At 36.0% G+C, this 16,345-nt stretch overlaps 1 protein-coding gene across 1 annotated transcript in view; it reads right to left on the bottom strand.

The window, feature by feature from the left end:
• Positions 1-16,345, bottom strand: part of SMURF2 (SMAD specific E3 ubiquitin protein ligase 2) — a gene marked incomplete at its 5' end in the record, with an annotated part of 117,056 nt that overhangs the window by 31,918 nt on the left and 68,793 nt on the right. Inside the window, 5 exons of the mRNA XM_024760645.1 lie at positions 1,230-1,313; positions 4,058-4,142; positions 5,663-5,728; positions 8,327-8,460; positions 15,274-15,382. Of these exons, the coding sequence (XP_024616413.1) occupies positions 1,230-1,313; positions 4,058-4,142; positions 5,663-5,728; positions 8,327-8,460; positions 15,274-15,382 (478 nt within the window). The remainder of the gene's footprint in view (positions 1-1,229; positions 1,314-4,057; positions 4,143-5,662; positions 5,729-8,326; positions 8,461-15,273; positions 15,383-16,345) is intronic.

Here is a 16,345-nt window from a genome sequence, read left to right as displayed (position 1 = left end):
ACTCTCAAATAAGCACTTTTTAAAATGGCAACATAAGCTAAGCTTTCATCTGAGAATCACAGTATAATAGAGAAAACTTTGTGGTTCAATGAGTTAAGCAATTAATCCCCAATAAATAAAAGTATAGCTAATGAGAAGCATTTGATGTTCTATGTCTGGTGCCAGGCCTGCTCAGGGAAAAAAAAAAAAAGTAGAAGGAGCAAAACAAACACTGAGTAGAGGTGGCAAATAAACTTTTTTCTTATTCTGAAAAAAAAAAGGAAATCCAGCCACTTATCCTATTCATTTTCAGTTACTTACAGAGCTTTCCTTGAAGCTTTCAAAACTTATCTTGCATCCCCATGACTTTACACATTAAGCTCCAGGAAGGCCTTTCTGCCTTATTCATGGTTATAGCCCAAATGCTAAGCACAGTGCCTGGCATATAACAATTTGGTGAACTGAATGACAGCTGTTACCACTACCCTGAACACTTTTTATCACCTCCCCTTACCTGGCTAAATCCTCATATTCTTCAGGATTTAGTTCAGAGACTCTCCTCCTTCAGAGTTTTCCTTTGCAAGTTCTACCATCTTGCCCCCAACTCTTAAGTCAGGTGCCCCTCCATATGGTCTCAGAGCATCTGGTTCTTATCTTGGTCAAAGACCTTACTGGACACAATATAATCATCCCCCGACATTATTGAATAAATGGAGATCCTGTACACATATTTTGTTACAGCCGTTCAATAATGGACTCAAAAAAAATTTTTAAGAGTCCTAGAAATAAGATGACTTCTCAATGTATTCATTTAACTCATCTAATAAATATTTACTGAACACCATCACAGGCCATGGAGCTACAGGATGACCTGCTAAGCAACCTTTATTAAAAATAATAACGGCAGGGCTTCCCTGGTGGCGCAGTGGTTGAGAGTCTGCCTGCCGATACAGGGGACATGGGTTCGTGCCCCGGTCTGGGAAGATCCCATATGCCGCGCAGCGGCTGGGCCCGTGAGCCATGGCTGCTGAGCCTGCGAATCCGGAGCCTGTGCTCCGCAACGGGAGAGGCCCGCGTACCGCCCCCCCGCAAAAATTAATAATAATAATAATGGCATTTGCTATAAGATCTACTGATCTAGAGCAGTTTAAACCAAGAAAGGAAATCTGGTAAAACTGACAGATAAACAGATAGGGGACTTCAGGAGGGCAAACAGCACAGACCATGGGAAGATACTTGTATGTTCTTACCGTGTTGGGCGTTCCCATTGCGTAGTTCTTGTTATGTGGTTTAGGTACTGGATTCTTCCAGAGGCAGTTCGCCTTTCTTCCCAGCTTAAATAAAAATATTGAGAGATAAAGCAGTAATAGGAAGACGGACATAGAATGTTTTTGGAACAAGCCAGGAAGACATTTGCTGTTATGAATCAGGAATGACAAATTGAAAAAGCAATACACAGAATATAGGAATTGTTTCAACTTATTTTAGAACTGTACAATATGTCTTCTAGAATTCTGAAGCTTTTAAAATATTTATACTGAGGTGTGACTAATATTTTCCATCAGCCAAAATGAGAATTTTTCAATGATGTCAACAATGCTCAATTATATTAATTTCTCCAGAATTTAATGGGGGGAAAAAGGCCATACTAAAAATAAAAATTATACATAATTTTAAAAAATTAAATTTAACTAGAAAAGTATATAAAAGCTTTTTAAAGCATTTAGCCTACCCAAACTAATTTTTTTAATCTTCATATTTTTATTTTCTCTTACATATGTTCTACTAAAAGTTATGAATTTTTTTAAGTATAGTTGACATACAATATTATATTAGTTTCAGGTATACAACATAGTAGTTTGACATCTGTACACTACAAAATGATCACCAAGTCTAGGAACCATCTGTCACCATACAAAGTTATTACAATATGGACTATACTCCCTATGCTGTACATCACATCCCCGTGACTTATTTTATGACTGAAAGTTTGTACCTCTTAATCCCCTTCACCTATTTCATCAATTTCCCCTCCTCTCCCTCCCCTCTGGCAAACCAATACAGAGTTTGTTCTTTGTATCTATGAGTCTGTTTCTGTTTAGTTTTTGCTTTATTTTTTAGATTCCACACATAAGTGAAATCATATGGTATCTGTCTTTGTCTGACTTATTTCATTTAGCATAATACTCTCTAGATCCATCCATGTTGTTGCAAATGACAAGAACTTATTCTTTTTTTATGGCTGAGCAATATTCCAGTGTGTGTGTGTGTGTGTGTGTGTGTGTGTGTGTGTGTGTGTGTGTAATACAGCTTCTTTATCCATTCATCTATTAATGGACACTTAGGCTGCTTCCCTATCTTATCTATCTTCCATATCTTATCTATTGTAAATAATCCTGCAATGAACAAAGGGGTGCATATACCTCTTTGAATTAGTGTTTTCATTTTCTTAGGATACATACCCAGAAGTGGGATAGCTGGATCATATGGTAATTCCGTTTTTAACTTTCTGAAGAACCTCCCTACCATTTTCCACAGTGGCTGTATTGATTATATTCCCACCTACACTGTACAAGCGCTCCTTTTTCTCCACAACCTCACCAACACAGGCTATTTCTCAAACTAATTTTTTAAAAAGCAATAATGCCACTTCTTCTTCAATATCTTATTAATTCATATAACAAAAAAATTAGGCGAGTGACTATGTTATGTTACTATTCCACCAAACCACTGGCAGAGGTTTGGAGGCCTTAAACAATAGAAAATAAAAAGATGCTAAACAGGTTTTTTCCCCTGTGATTACAATTACAGTACAATAATGTAGAACAAATTTAGAATAAGCCATACAACTGTTGTAATCTCTCAATACTGACTAGTTATTTCATCCTAAACTTCCCCTTCAAAAGTACCATAATCCACCTCAAATCCATAAAAATTAAGATATATCAAGAAGCTAAAATGATCTATAAACAAATTATAGCAATTTTTAACAGCTTACACAAAATGAGCAAATACCATAGCTTAGATTTGAAATTTCATGTCAAAAATAACTTAAAACTCAACCAATTATACACTTAAAATGGATATAGTTTATTGTATGTAAAGTATACCTCACTGAAGTTAATTAAAAATACTTTGAGAATTAAAAATAAAATCAGTAAGGTTTCAGAACTAGTATGAAACAAAGATAGAGAGCAATGATAAAAAGCATAAGCTTTGGAATCAAGGCTTAAATCTGTGTTCCAGTTCTGCCATTTCTATGTGGCCTCTGGCAAAATACTTAAGCTCTCTGAGTCTCAGTTTTGTAAGTCTGTAAAATGCATGAGGGTAATAATAGTAGTAACAGTAGTAGTAGTAATAGCTAATTATTTATTAAGCACTCTAAGCAAGACATTGTGCTATGTGCTTTACATGAGTGATTTCATTTAATCCTCACAAGTATTGATGGCGTATATACTATTATCATTATCCTCTTTGATAAATAAATATAAACCAAAGCTTACAAAAGTCAAATAAATTGATTAAACTCATAAAGCTAGTAAACAGAAGAGTAAGGATTGGAACCCAAATGGTCTAATTCCAGAATCACATTATGAGAATTAAATGATCTAATGAATATCATGTAATGATATATATGTAATGATAAATGATATAAAGTGCTTATAACACTAGTTGGCACTTGCAGGCTCAATAAATGTCACTATGTTATTGTAATTACTATTACACAAATTCTCTATCACATCCCTCTAAATAGAGCAATGCCTCAGATTCAGCATGCTTTGTTTTGAATAATTAAATCAATCAAAAAAGTTTTCCTTTTGAATATATAATATTTACAGGAGATTTAAATTTGTCAAGAAATTTGATTTGTCTCCTAGTCAAAACTCTTAAAAAACAAATGTAACATATCTAATTCATGGCTTATTTTACGAATTTGTTGTGATAAGATCCCTCACTAATTTTCTAAGTACAAGGAAAACCTAGATTTTGGAATTGATCAGCAAATTTCTAAACTTAAATATAAACACCAACTTATTTCTCATTATTTTAGGGATATTACCTAATGATTTTTGCTTACCCATCTGGTAAATCATTATCAAACAAACGACTGCAGTCCACAACTTGTCCTCCTGTGCCTATTCGGTCTCTGGACTGAAGACTTACTATTAAACAACAAAAACATTACTAAGAGTCACAGAACTAGAAAGAGTTACTGCAATTTAAAATATTTCTCTTTGAAAGACACCTGTCTTCGCTTATTTTAATACTTAAGAACGAACTCTTTAGTTTCTACTAAATTCTGAAATTTTTTTTTTAATTTATTTTTTTTTGGCTGTGTCGGGTCTTCGTTGCTACACGCAGGCTTTCTCTAGTTGCGGCAAGCAGTGGCTACTCTTCATTGCAGTGAGCGGGCTTCTCACTGTGGCAGCTTCTCTTGTTGCGGAGCACAGGCTCTAGGCGCACAGGCTTCAGTAGTTGTGGCTCGCGGGCTCTAGAGCGCAGGCTCGGTAGCTGTGGCGCACGGGCACAGCTGCTCTACAGCATGTGTGATCTTCCCAGACCAGGGCTCAAACCCGTGTCCCCCGCACTGGCAGGCAGATTCTTAACCACTGCGCCACCAGGGAAGCCCCTGCAATTTCTCTGTCCATGAGATTTTTCTCTTTAAGGTTTTCTACACTTTATCATGTTCATGGAGGAGAATCTAACTCCTTTTTTCCCATCCTAATGGGGCAACGCAAGGCCACTAGTGCACTTAAAAAGAGGCGTAACACATGAAAGGTATATTTGTGTATTCCACATTTTTGAGTTTTTAACTTCCTTCTCAATCTAAGAATGACAGGAATTATGAATAATGCTGTAGTGTAGATATTTCCCTGCGATAACCAGAATAGGGCTTTTGTTATGATGCTACTTTGGCAACTCTCTATGAACCTAATTCATTGCCTTGTAAAGCTAAGTCCTTCAAGTCCTTCCTGTAACTAAAACCTCTCTGATAGGTTCATATAATGCAATCATGTTATTCTAAATTCTGCTCTATAATGCAATGGTAAGGTTCCAATTGCCTGTTACTTCTTTAAGAAGCTTCAAAGGAGCCCACCTCAGTGCCCTACCATTCTAGGTATCTTGATCAAATCTCAATCTATCAATTCTTAAGATAAGTCTCAGGAAATTTTATATAAAGGGGCCAATTCAAGATAACCCCACTAGCCCACTAAATGCCTTATGAGTAAGGTAACAATTTTTCCCTTTCTCCAATCAGTGCTATACTACCATTCTATTTTTTTCAATTAGTAAAGATTACTTTAAAACTGCAAAGCATTAAACTGGTTTTTCTTACTCAAAAACCAGTTTGAGAATTACTTTCAGAAAACCTTAGTATCATCTATAAAGTCTATCTCAGTGTTCTACTATATTTGTATACTTTGAAAGAATTCCTTCCTAAAGGATCAAGAGTTCTTCATATTAGGAGCCTATTTTTTACATTATTTGTATTTTTTTGCTTTTTTAAAAAATTAAGTTGTCCTAGATTCTGCATCCACTATTTGAATAATTTTACATGACTCATTTAATTCATGCCAAAACAATGAAGCTACAGTTACTGTACTTTGATTTTAAAGGTATTTAGAGTTTAGGTCAGCTTAAATAAAACCAAAATTCACATAACTTTCAATTCCACACTTACCTACTATCTGTCCTCTAACTGTATCATTGTCATTTGGCCCAAGTTTGCATAGATCCAACCTCTGATCTATTTCAAATCAACAACAGCAAAAGGCAAAAAATAAGTTGGTATCAGAGATTCTCACATCTACAGAGTGATAGTAAATTTCTACAATCCACTGGAAATCAGACCAATCATTTAAAGAATTAATCAAGTTTTAATGATGAGACAAATATTTAAAATTCTCTAACTGCATACATAATATTAGTATAAATGTCTTGACAAAAGTTTTGACAAATTCAGATTTCAAAAACCGTAAGACACTGGTGCCAACATGCAGTATTTTCTCTCCAAAGATTTCAGAACACTTCAGTCTAAGTCTTAGCTTGCCACTTAATAGTTTTGTTCTTAAGCAATTTATCCCCAAGTCTTGATTTTCTCGTGTATAATTGTAGTACTTACCTCCTATTAAGGATTAAATCAGATGGTTATGTAAAACTCTTAGCACAGTACCTAGCACATAAGTGTCCAATAAATGTTAGTTGTCATTGTTATTTTTTATCTAACCATTTCACATAACTCCCACACACACAAAGTAAGTATTAATAAGAAGCCAAGTATAAACTAACATAAGGGTTTGAGTTCTGGTACTAACTCATTTAGAAGCAGCTCACTTCTTCTCTCATGCATCATCTATAAAACAGATATAACACTGGCCTGGTTAGTTACAGTAAGGAACAATGTCACCCACTGCATGTTGGTTTTACTTTGATTACAGCACTTATAACTGAATTCTCTTTATAGCTGTATACCATTTGTCTACTTAAGTAAATCACGAATTGATAAAAGGAGGAGACCATATCTTAAGTTTTTATATTCTCCACTCCAACCTGATAGAATGGAACTACACCAGGTGCTTAATAAATTAAATATTACTATACATCAAAAAGGTCATATAAATTACTGCAATGAAACATTCACAAGCAGCAGAAAGAAAATCTGTGCCCCACCTAGCTTATTTTTCCCTTTGCAAAATAAATGGACACTAATAAGACAGCTATACAGTGGACTTGTGCAGAGCAATGCCTCTTCTGCTCACTCCTTCTAACGTGTCCTGCTCCCTCTGCCAGCAGGCCTTTGCCCTTGCTTCTCAGAGGACAGGATTCATGCCTTTTTCACCTTTCTATCACTGGGGTTTCAAACAGTACCTGACACTTAAAAGGTTCAATAAATGTTGGCTAAACTGAACCAGAAATAAGGTCATACATACAACAAGTCTTCAGTTTGCCTGCTGCATTGGGTTAGAATAACATGGTTCATTTTGTTTGTTTGTTTTTTGGGGTTTTTTTGGCTGCACTGTACAGCATGTGGAAACTTAGTTCCCTGACCAGGGATCAAACCCATGCCCTCTGCATTGGAAGGCAGAGTCTTAACCACTAGACCACTGGGGAAGTCCCAAAAATGGTTCGTTTTTTGTATGCTAGACCTTTTCCAACCCCAACATCTTCTACCTCCTGTTGGTCACCCTGTCAACCCAGAAATATAAGAAATTCTCTGGTGCCTTTAAATTCCCCTCAGAACTTCTAGCTCAATTTTCTCCTTCTTACTTTTTAACAGTAATATTTTTATAACTGGATTGTGCTATCATACTACATTAAAAGGGATCATCTCTTAATATTATATATCTAACATTCAAAGCTAAATTCAAACTATTTTTATTTATTAATTTCCTTAGCTGGAGTCCATGTGAATTTTTGCTTTTTGTAGGCATCTGGACTACAATCCCATGACAACAGCTAGCAATATTTTTTATATTATATAAAAAAGAATTCTGTAGAAAAATTTAAAAATTTTCTGTTGAAAAAGATATTTCCGTCTATGTCCCAATGGAAATACCCCCAAAAAGATGCTCTGTCATCTGGTTACATAAATTACACATACACTAACAAGTCAACTTGTCAACCCAATATAGAAATTGCTTCTAATGTCTTGATCTTGGTCTAATCTTGTAAATGACCAGTTTGGTGAAAAATTAAGCTACAGTTAAGCAGTTAATACAGCTGTCTTACACTCAAAATAATGTCTTACCTTTATAACTTTTAATTTTTCAGAGCAGTTTTATATGTCATTTTTATTCACTAATAATTCCCCTTTAACTGTTACATTAAACATTCCAATGATCTAAATAAAACTCCCTTTATCTCACAAATCCACCTAAACCAGAGATGAGTGCTAAGTAATAAAAAAGACATTTAATACTTTGACACCTTTTTACTTTTTTTTTTTTTTGGCCGCATCACACTGCATGGCTTGTGGAATCTTAGTTCCCTGACCAGGAATTGAACCCGGGCCCGAGGCAGTGAGAGCACAGACTCCTAAACCACTGGACCGCCAGGGAATTCCCTCTTTTTATTCTTCTGGATATCAGTCATTTCTTAGCACTTATAAATTCACTGGATACTAAGTATCAGCTCTGATTCATTTCTAGGTTTCACATATTTAAAATGTTTCATTCTTTTTAAAAAGTCAACAAAGTAAATTTAGACCAGAAATTTTTACCAGTGTTTCAAACACAAACAGGAAATTAAGTTTTTAGACCCCTGCCTCCCCCATCAAAAAATACACATACGCATATATATTTAAATATGTATATTTAAATTTTTAAAAGCACTAGTATCTACTCACAACCAGTGTCTTTAAGGCGGTTGATGGCATTGGAAAGAAGACGAACACAACCAAGAAATCCAGCACCTTGTTTTTTATGGATCTTCTTGTGATTCCATACACTGATCGTAACTGAATCAGACTTTCCAATATACCTATATAAAACAAAATGACTGCATGAGTAACTTGGCAATTATGAGTAGTTAGTATAAAATTTTTCTTTTGTTTTTGTAGTCTAAAGTCACAAATGTTTGAGTATGGCTAGATAACGCAAAATATGTTTGAATTCAGTCTATCCACAGGACTGAATTTAATTGTTTTTTTAATTCTAAAGTAAAATCTAAAAAGAATTTTTAATATATTCTTTATCATACCTGCCACTCTCAGACTGAGTAACAATTTTTGTTAGTAAAAAAAAAAAAAAAACTATTTTAGTAGCTAGTATCAAATAACCCTATGGAAGTTTATTTCTTTCCAAAAACAAAAATCTTAGAAAAACTTTTATCACAGTCACATTTTAAATACACTTCAATGACATGACCTAGTACCTCAGCGAATACTCAGTTCATTTTCAAGAGGCATTGTCAAGGCTGACAGACCAAAAATCTGACATACCTGTTATGTTTTAAAATGCTGTAGAACAAAAGCTGATTGTAACGCTTTTCCCCTGCTTCTCTCCTGTATGCAGGCCTTGAGCGAGCAGGACTCTTGCAGATTTCACTTCACTGCCTGCAGACAAGCAGAGCAGGGGAAAGCGTTACTATTACTTGTCTGTGCATATACCTGTAAGTATGGAGAAGCTCTACCACAGCCAATTGTTAACATGGTGTCATCCCATGCAAAAATATAATAAAATAACATAATTATATCAGTAGAACCCTAAATTTCAATGACTCTAAGAGGTCAAATTTTTGGTCCAGCAACCTTGACCTTAAACTGTCATTCAATAAGCAGTAATATCAGAAAAATTCACCTGGTATATAAAAAAGCCTAGACCACTTAAGTAAGGACTAAAACTTTTTAAAAATAAATTTATTTATTTATTCATTTATTTAATTTTTGGCTACACTGGGTCTTCACTTCTGCACACGGGCTTTCTCTAGTTGCAGTGAGTGGGGGCTACTCTTTGTTGCGGGGCACAGGCTTCTCATTGTGGTGGCTTTTCTTGTGGAGCACGGGCTCTAGGCGCGCGGGCTTCAGCAGTTGTGGCTCACAGGCTCTAGAGCACAGGCTCAGTAGTTGTGGTGCACGGGCTTAGTTGCTCCGCGGCATGTGGGATCTTCCCAGACCAGGGCTCAAACCTGTGTCCCCTGCATTGGCAGGCGGATTCTTAACAACTGCGCCACTAGGGAAGCCCTAAAACTTTTAAATGAGTAACGTGAAAGGCACACTTGAGGCCCTGGATCCAGCTGTGTTAAAGCATGCCTACCCTTCTAGACTTTTAATTATGCAAGCTAATACTTTTTTTTTAATTTAATGTTTATTTTATATTGGAGTATAGTTGATTTACAATGTTGTGTTAGTTTCAGGTGTACACAAAGTGATTCAGTTATACATATATCTATTCTTTTTCAGATTCTTTTCCCATATAGGTTATTACAGAATATTGAGTAGAGTTCCCTATGCTACACAGTAGGTCCTTGTTGATTATTTTATATATAGTAGTGTGTATATGTTTAATTATACAAGCTAATACTTTTCAAAAATTAAGCCAATTTGAATTTCATTTCTGTTGCTTGCAAATGAAAAAATCTGGACTAAAATAACATTCAGTATGCATGTATCAATTTTCAAATAGACCTAAACAGACTTAACTTGGCAAGTATGTACCTGCATGATATGTAAAAATTCTAGAATCAGAATCAAGTATTAACCAGCTAAATTGCCCCAAACCAAACATTTAAAAAAAAAAATCACACTAAATCAATTTCCCAACTGATAAGCCTGATATACAGGTATGCTAAAATACTGGTTCCCTGAGGCCTTAGAGCAGCCCACCCACCAATGGCTTAAGCGTCCTTTTGGGAGGCTGGATGTCAAAGCCCAGAGACACCTTGGGAACATACACTGAAGACAAGGGAGCTTCTGTCAGCCTGTATCCTTGAATGACTGTGTGACAGTGTCTTGCTTCCCTGCCAAATGGACCTTATATACAAAATATACTTCTGTTGTACTAAACCACTGAAAATGTGGGGTTGTCTATTATATCAGTCTATTATATCTAACCAACACAAGGGACAAATCATAAAGGGCCTTGTCAGCCATAGTATGAACTCTGACTTTTACTCTAAGTAAGACAGGAAGCCAACAGAGGATGTGGAACAGGAGAGTAACCAGATTTGATATACGTTTTGACAGGATCATTCTAGCTGCTGTGTTGAGAAAGACTGTAGCAGCAGCAAAGCTAGAAAAGCAAGGACTCTAAGGAGGGGGTCCACAGGAAAACCACAGCCTGTGAGCCAAATCCAGCAAAGCACAGGGTTTAGTACAATTTCACTTTTTTTCCCCAAGGAAAAAAATTTTTTTAAGTTTGAAGGCCATATTAAAAATACTTACAATGCCTGTATCTCTCCATTCACTTTATCGCTTTTCTAACATAAAGTTATTTTCTATTTGACAGCTTCCTTCATAATCTTGGAACTAGTTTCTTTGCCGTTCTTGGCTCCCTCTAAGCCATTCTTCACATTACAGCCAAAGTGTCCACTCTTGGATATAAATCTGATAATAGCATTTCCCCACTTAAAACACTTTCATTGCTCCCTACTGCTTTTAAGAGAGTATTCAAACTTATTAATAGGCTTTCAAGGACCTTCATGAGCTGGCTCCTGCTTGCCTCTCACTGCTTGTCTTTTACCACACTCCCCTTACCTTACATGTGAACTTACCAATGCCGCCTCTCTGAACTGTTTTCAGAATCACGTTGTCTTTCACCTCTGGGTCTTCACACAGACAGCTTTTGCTTAGAGCCTCCCCACCTTCTCCATCCTCAAGTTAACTCCTATTTAAGGTATAAGCCTAAATGCCACTTTTTCTAGGAAGCTCTCCCCGGCTCCTAAATCTGTGTCAAGAAGTTCTATGTATTTCCACAGCACCCTATACAGATTCTCATCACACTGTTTATACTTTCCTATTTCTTGTCTTTATATACCACGTGGCTGTAAGCTTGGAGGACTATGTCTTGTTCACTGTTGTAGCTGGGTCCCTGGCTGAATTTAGATCTGATTGAAGCTAAAAGAAACGGCTTTAAATAATCTGATCAAGGGAATTCCCTGGTGGTCCAGTGGTTAGGACTCTGCTGCCACTGCAGGGGGCACGGGTTCGATCCCTGGTCAGGGAACTAACATCCCGCAAGCTGCGCAGCACGGCCAAAATAAGAAAAGAAAAGAAAGAATCTGATTAAGAACTCAAAAGCTTAGCTACATAGATAGTAGGTAAAGACAAGTGGAACATTTGGAAGAAAAGCTGATGTTGATGAAGCATGAAATAGAATGACCGTGAAGCTTAAAAGGCTAAACACTTGGAAAGTCAGGATATCAGGACATTTAACATGTTTATAACCTGGGAGATGTTCACAAAACAGGAGAAGTTTAAAGAGCATATGATAACTGAATTAGCAACCTGCAGAAAACAGAAACCTAAGCCTGCAAGGAGCAATAGACTCCCTGAAACAAGATTATTACTGCCACCAAGCCCCGAAATATTCCCAAACTGTAAGCCCAATATACTCCAATGGTGATGATAAGGCTGAAACAGAATGATAAGTCAAAGTATTTAAAAGGAATGGAAAGTGTAAATCAACTACACCTCAATTTAAAAAATAAAAAAATAAAATAAATAAATGGAATGGAAAGACCTCCTGAATCCTTTCCCCAACCTAATTCATCCTCAAAACGTGGCAGCACTCAGGGATACTAGGCACAGCTGAGGGAGTAGGTGAAATTCTGTAATAAAAACAGGGTATTAAGAAGAGGTTAATCTAGTGAATGGAGAGACCTCCTAGCATCCCTGTGCCGTTCAGATCCATGAACACAAGCATTCAGGAATACAGTCCCCAGGAAGGAGAGGGAGAATTCTGTGCAGAAAATGTCAGTTACTCCTGATTACCCTACCAAGCTGATCAGCTCTACCCATGGGTAGAGAGTTTCCAATCAACATTTAAGTGCCTCCCCTTAAATATAAAAAGACAGAAATCCAAACCAAACTAACAGAAAAAAAAGGAAATATGAGAAAAGAGAGGCAATACAACAGAAAAACACTACAATTATAATACTTCTCTCATCAGAGAAGACATTGTGTCTAGCAATAAGAGTAAGTTATGAAAAAGGAACAGTCAGAAAGCAAAATGATATTGGAAATTTAAAATTTGAGAGCAGAAATTACAATAAATAGGAATGCTAGAAAACAAAGTTGGGAAAACAGCCCAAATATTTCATGGTAGTTTTTAATTTTTTACTAGAACAAAAATTTTTTATTATAACTTTTTTTTTAACTAAGATAAAATATGAGATAAAAAAGACAGGGCAACTAAATGATGATCAATTCAGGAGGGATAACATCCAAATAACAGGAGTTCTCGAAAAAGTAAAAGAGAGAAAGAAATACAATGAAGAAGAATCATCTATAGATGATTAAATAAATAGAAAAGTTTCTCATAACTAAGGAGTTTAAGTATCCAGATTAAAGTCACAGTATCTAGTACTATATTTCAGATATACCAAGTCCATCATTAAAAAATTTAACATCAGGCAAAAACAGCATACCCTGAAATCTTCCAGTGGAAAACAACAATCATGAAGGACCAAAATCAGGATGCCATCAGCAATACTCTAAACTTGCGATGTCCAAAATGGTAGTCACAAGGCACATGTGGCTACTGAGTACCTGAAATATAACTAGCCCAAACTGAGGCACTCTGTTAATGCAAAACAAACTCCTGAGTTCAAAGACTTCGTTGTTTTTTGGGTTTTTTTTTTTAAAGGCCGCACCACGCAGCATGCGACATAGTTCCCCGACAAGGGATTGAACCTGTGCCCCTGAAGTGGAAGCGCGGAGCCTTAACCACTGAACCACCAGGGAAGTCCCTCAAAGACTTTGTATAAAATAAACAAAAAACAAACAACTCGATTATTTTATTTTGATATCATGTTGAAATGAAGATATTTTAGATAAATAAAACATATATTAAGTTTAATTTCATCTGTTTCTTTTTACTTTTTTTAATGTGGCTACTAGAAAATTTAAAATTACAGATAAGCTCCCATTTGTGGCTCACATTGTATTTCTATTCAGCAGTGCTGATCTAGACCTAGAAGACAGTGGAGTAATGTATTCAAAATTTGAAGGGAAAGTGATGTCTCACCTAGAAGTCTATACTCAGACAAACTATCAACGAAGTAAGAAGACAAAATATATCTTCAGACATAATCTCAAAGAAATTTTCCCCATCTTTGTACTCTTCCTCAAGATAACAATGGAAGACATACTTCACCAAAACAGGGAAGTAGGGGCTTCTCTGGTGGTGCAGTGGTTGAGAATCTGCCTGCTAATGCAGGGGACACGGGTTCGAGCCCTGGTCTAGGAAGATCCCACATGCCACGGAGCAACTAGGCCCGTGAGCCACAACTACTGAGCCTGCAGGTCTGGAGCCTGTGCTCCACAACAAGAGAGGCCGCAATAGTGAGAGGCCCGCGTACCGCGATGAAGAGTGGCCCCCGCTTGCCACAACTAGAGAAAGCCCTCGCACAGAAACGAAGACCCAACACAGCAAAAATTAATTAATTAATTAATAAACTCCTATCCCCAACATCTAAAAAAAAAAAAAACAGGGAAGTAAACAGAAAAAAAAGAAGTCATTGGACTTAGAAGAGAGAAACGAAATTCCCAACATAATGATAAAGGCAAGTTCCAGGACAACTGTGCAGAAGGTCTTAGAGAACTACCAGTCCAGACTGAAGTAAAGCATAGAAGCTCTAGGAGGGCAATCTCCAAGAAAAAAACAAAGCCAACAGACTATTTCATGTGGTGAACATAAATAAGCAGAGGAGACGTTCAGTACTGTAAGAGAGTTTGTGAATTTCTTAATGAGATGGAAAACTAAACAAATGGCAAAGTTAGACAGTTATTAACTTCATAAAAACAGAAGTTGTCAAGAAAGAAAATGTAATCACTGCACACCACGTGACTCAGTTATGAATATTTACATGATCATAATAGCATAAACACAGAACAATGATGTAACCGAAAAGGTTCAAATAACTATACAGGAGGACTGGGAGAAGGAAAGGGTCATGTGGATGTTGTAGGAATGGGATGAGAGATAGCAGCTATAAAAGCTAAATCATTTTCTATGGTAGAAAATGTAAAAATAATACCTAACACGAAATAAATATATATTTATATTAAATGCTGTAAATAAGCATGATATCTAGAAGCAGAAGAAAATTCTAGAACAAACAGCCAAAGGTATTGAAAACAGTTACCCTGAGAATTGGAATCAGGAGTAAGAATGGGACAGTTAACTGCGTTTTCCCATTAAAAGACCTACAGTATCATCTGATTTTTTAAAAACAGTACATATGCTACTATGATTAAAATAAAATTTAGAAGAAACCATCCATATAAGAAACAAAAAGAATGCCTATGAGTGTACTCCAATTATGATTTCTGATTTATACTTATAACTGACCTAAAGTGAATTAATACCTTTATTTGATTGAAAAAAAGGTGTGTGGGGGGTTGCTCTATACTGTGTATCCATTTTGTTCTTCATGGGCTTATTAAGCATAGCTCACCTTCCAAAACCAGCTATCAAATAAGCCAAAGTACTTTCACACTAGGTTTTGCATCCCTCTGTGAGGACCAAATTACACCACAGATCAAATTCAGATCATATTCAGTGATTCTTTTCAAAGACTGTATCAAATAACAGTGATTCCATGTTTCATTTCAAATAAATCGTTTAAACCTACAGGTCATAATGCTGATTCCATTTTGGATCAAGTGTATTCTTCACAGTATCTGTAGAATGGCACTGCCCAGATCCATCAACCACCACCTTAGCAAATGGATCAGGAAGCCCTGTGGGGAAAAAAGGGAGGGTTCTTTTTTAATTAAAGAATATTTTGACATGGAAGATTAATTAAATAAAGATTAATATTTGTTACAAAAGATTATTCCATTCTTCATAAAAAGTTTAACGATAAGCTATAAATGAAAAGTGGTCCATTTTAAAACTAAGATTAAAGTTAACTCTACATTAAATATCAAAAACTACATTTTTTCTTGCTCCTATCTCAAAACACGCTCAGCTTAAACTACCAAAGTCTAGAGATTACTTTATAATGTATAAGTTATCATAGATCTTTACCAGCCCTTTAACCCCAGAAAGGTGAATGCTTAAAACATCCCTGGCTCTCTTAGAGATTTCCCACGGTCTCCCTTAGTAGCTCATTTAAAGGAAAGAGCTTATTAAAGTTTTCACACAGTAACACAGGCTACAGAGATATCAAATTAGCCAAAAAGTTTTAATGATTAACTATCATGAGTGATGAGAAACTGAAACAAAAAATTTAATACCCTGCCTTAAAAGAGAATACTATCTAATTGGGAAAATCAAAACACCATACATTAAAAACAAAAAACCAAAAAAAACTCCTGAGAATAAACAAGTTTTTGACCATACTGATTATAAAGAAAGCACTTATAATACTATGTCAGGCACTATTCTAAATGCTTTATATATGTTAGATCTCTTAATCTTCAAAATTACCCCATGGGGTAAATACTACTATTCCATTTTAGTGATGAGGAAACTGAGGCACAAAGGGGTTAATTAACTAGCCTGAGGTCACCCAGTAGTAAGTGGCAGAGGCAGGGTCTAAAGTTTAGATTCTAAACCCATGCACACACAGTCTGGTTCTTGATTTCATGCACTTAACCACTATGCTGTATCACACCTCTCATTTACTATGTAGTTCAACAGTGAGTACAAGAGCTCAGAAAAGAAGGAGAACAAGTTGAGTGAGAAAAATAGAAAAAGGC

The sequence above is a fragment of the Neophocaena asiaeorientalis genome, unplaced genomic scaffold, assembly GCF_003031525.2.
Source record: "Neophocaena asiaeorientalis asiaeorientalis breed wild unplaced genomic scaffold, Neophocaena_asiaeorientalis_V1.1 scaffold30, whole genome shotgun sequence".
Lineage (NCBI taxonomy): Eukaryota > Metazoa > Chordata > Mammalia > Artiodactyla > Phocoenidae > Neophocaena > Neophocaena asiaeorientalis.
The sequence above is the reverse complement of the archived record's forward strand: the minus strand, read 5'-3'. Positions and strand labels throughout refer to the sequence as shown.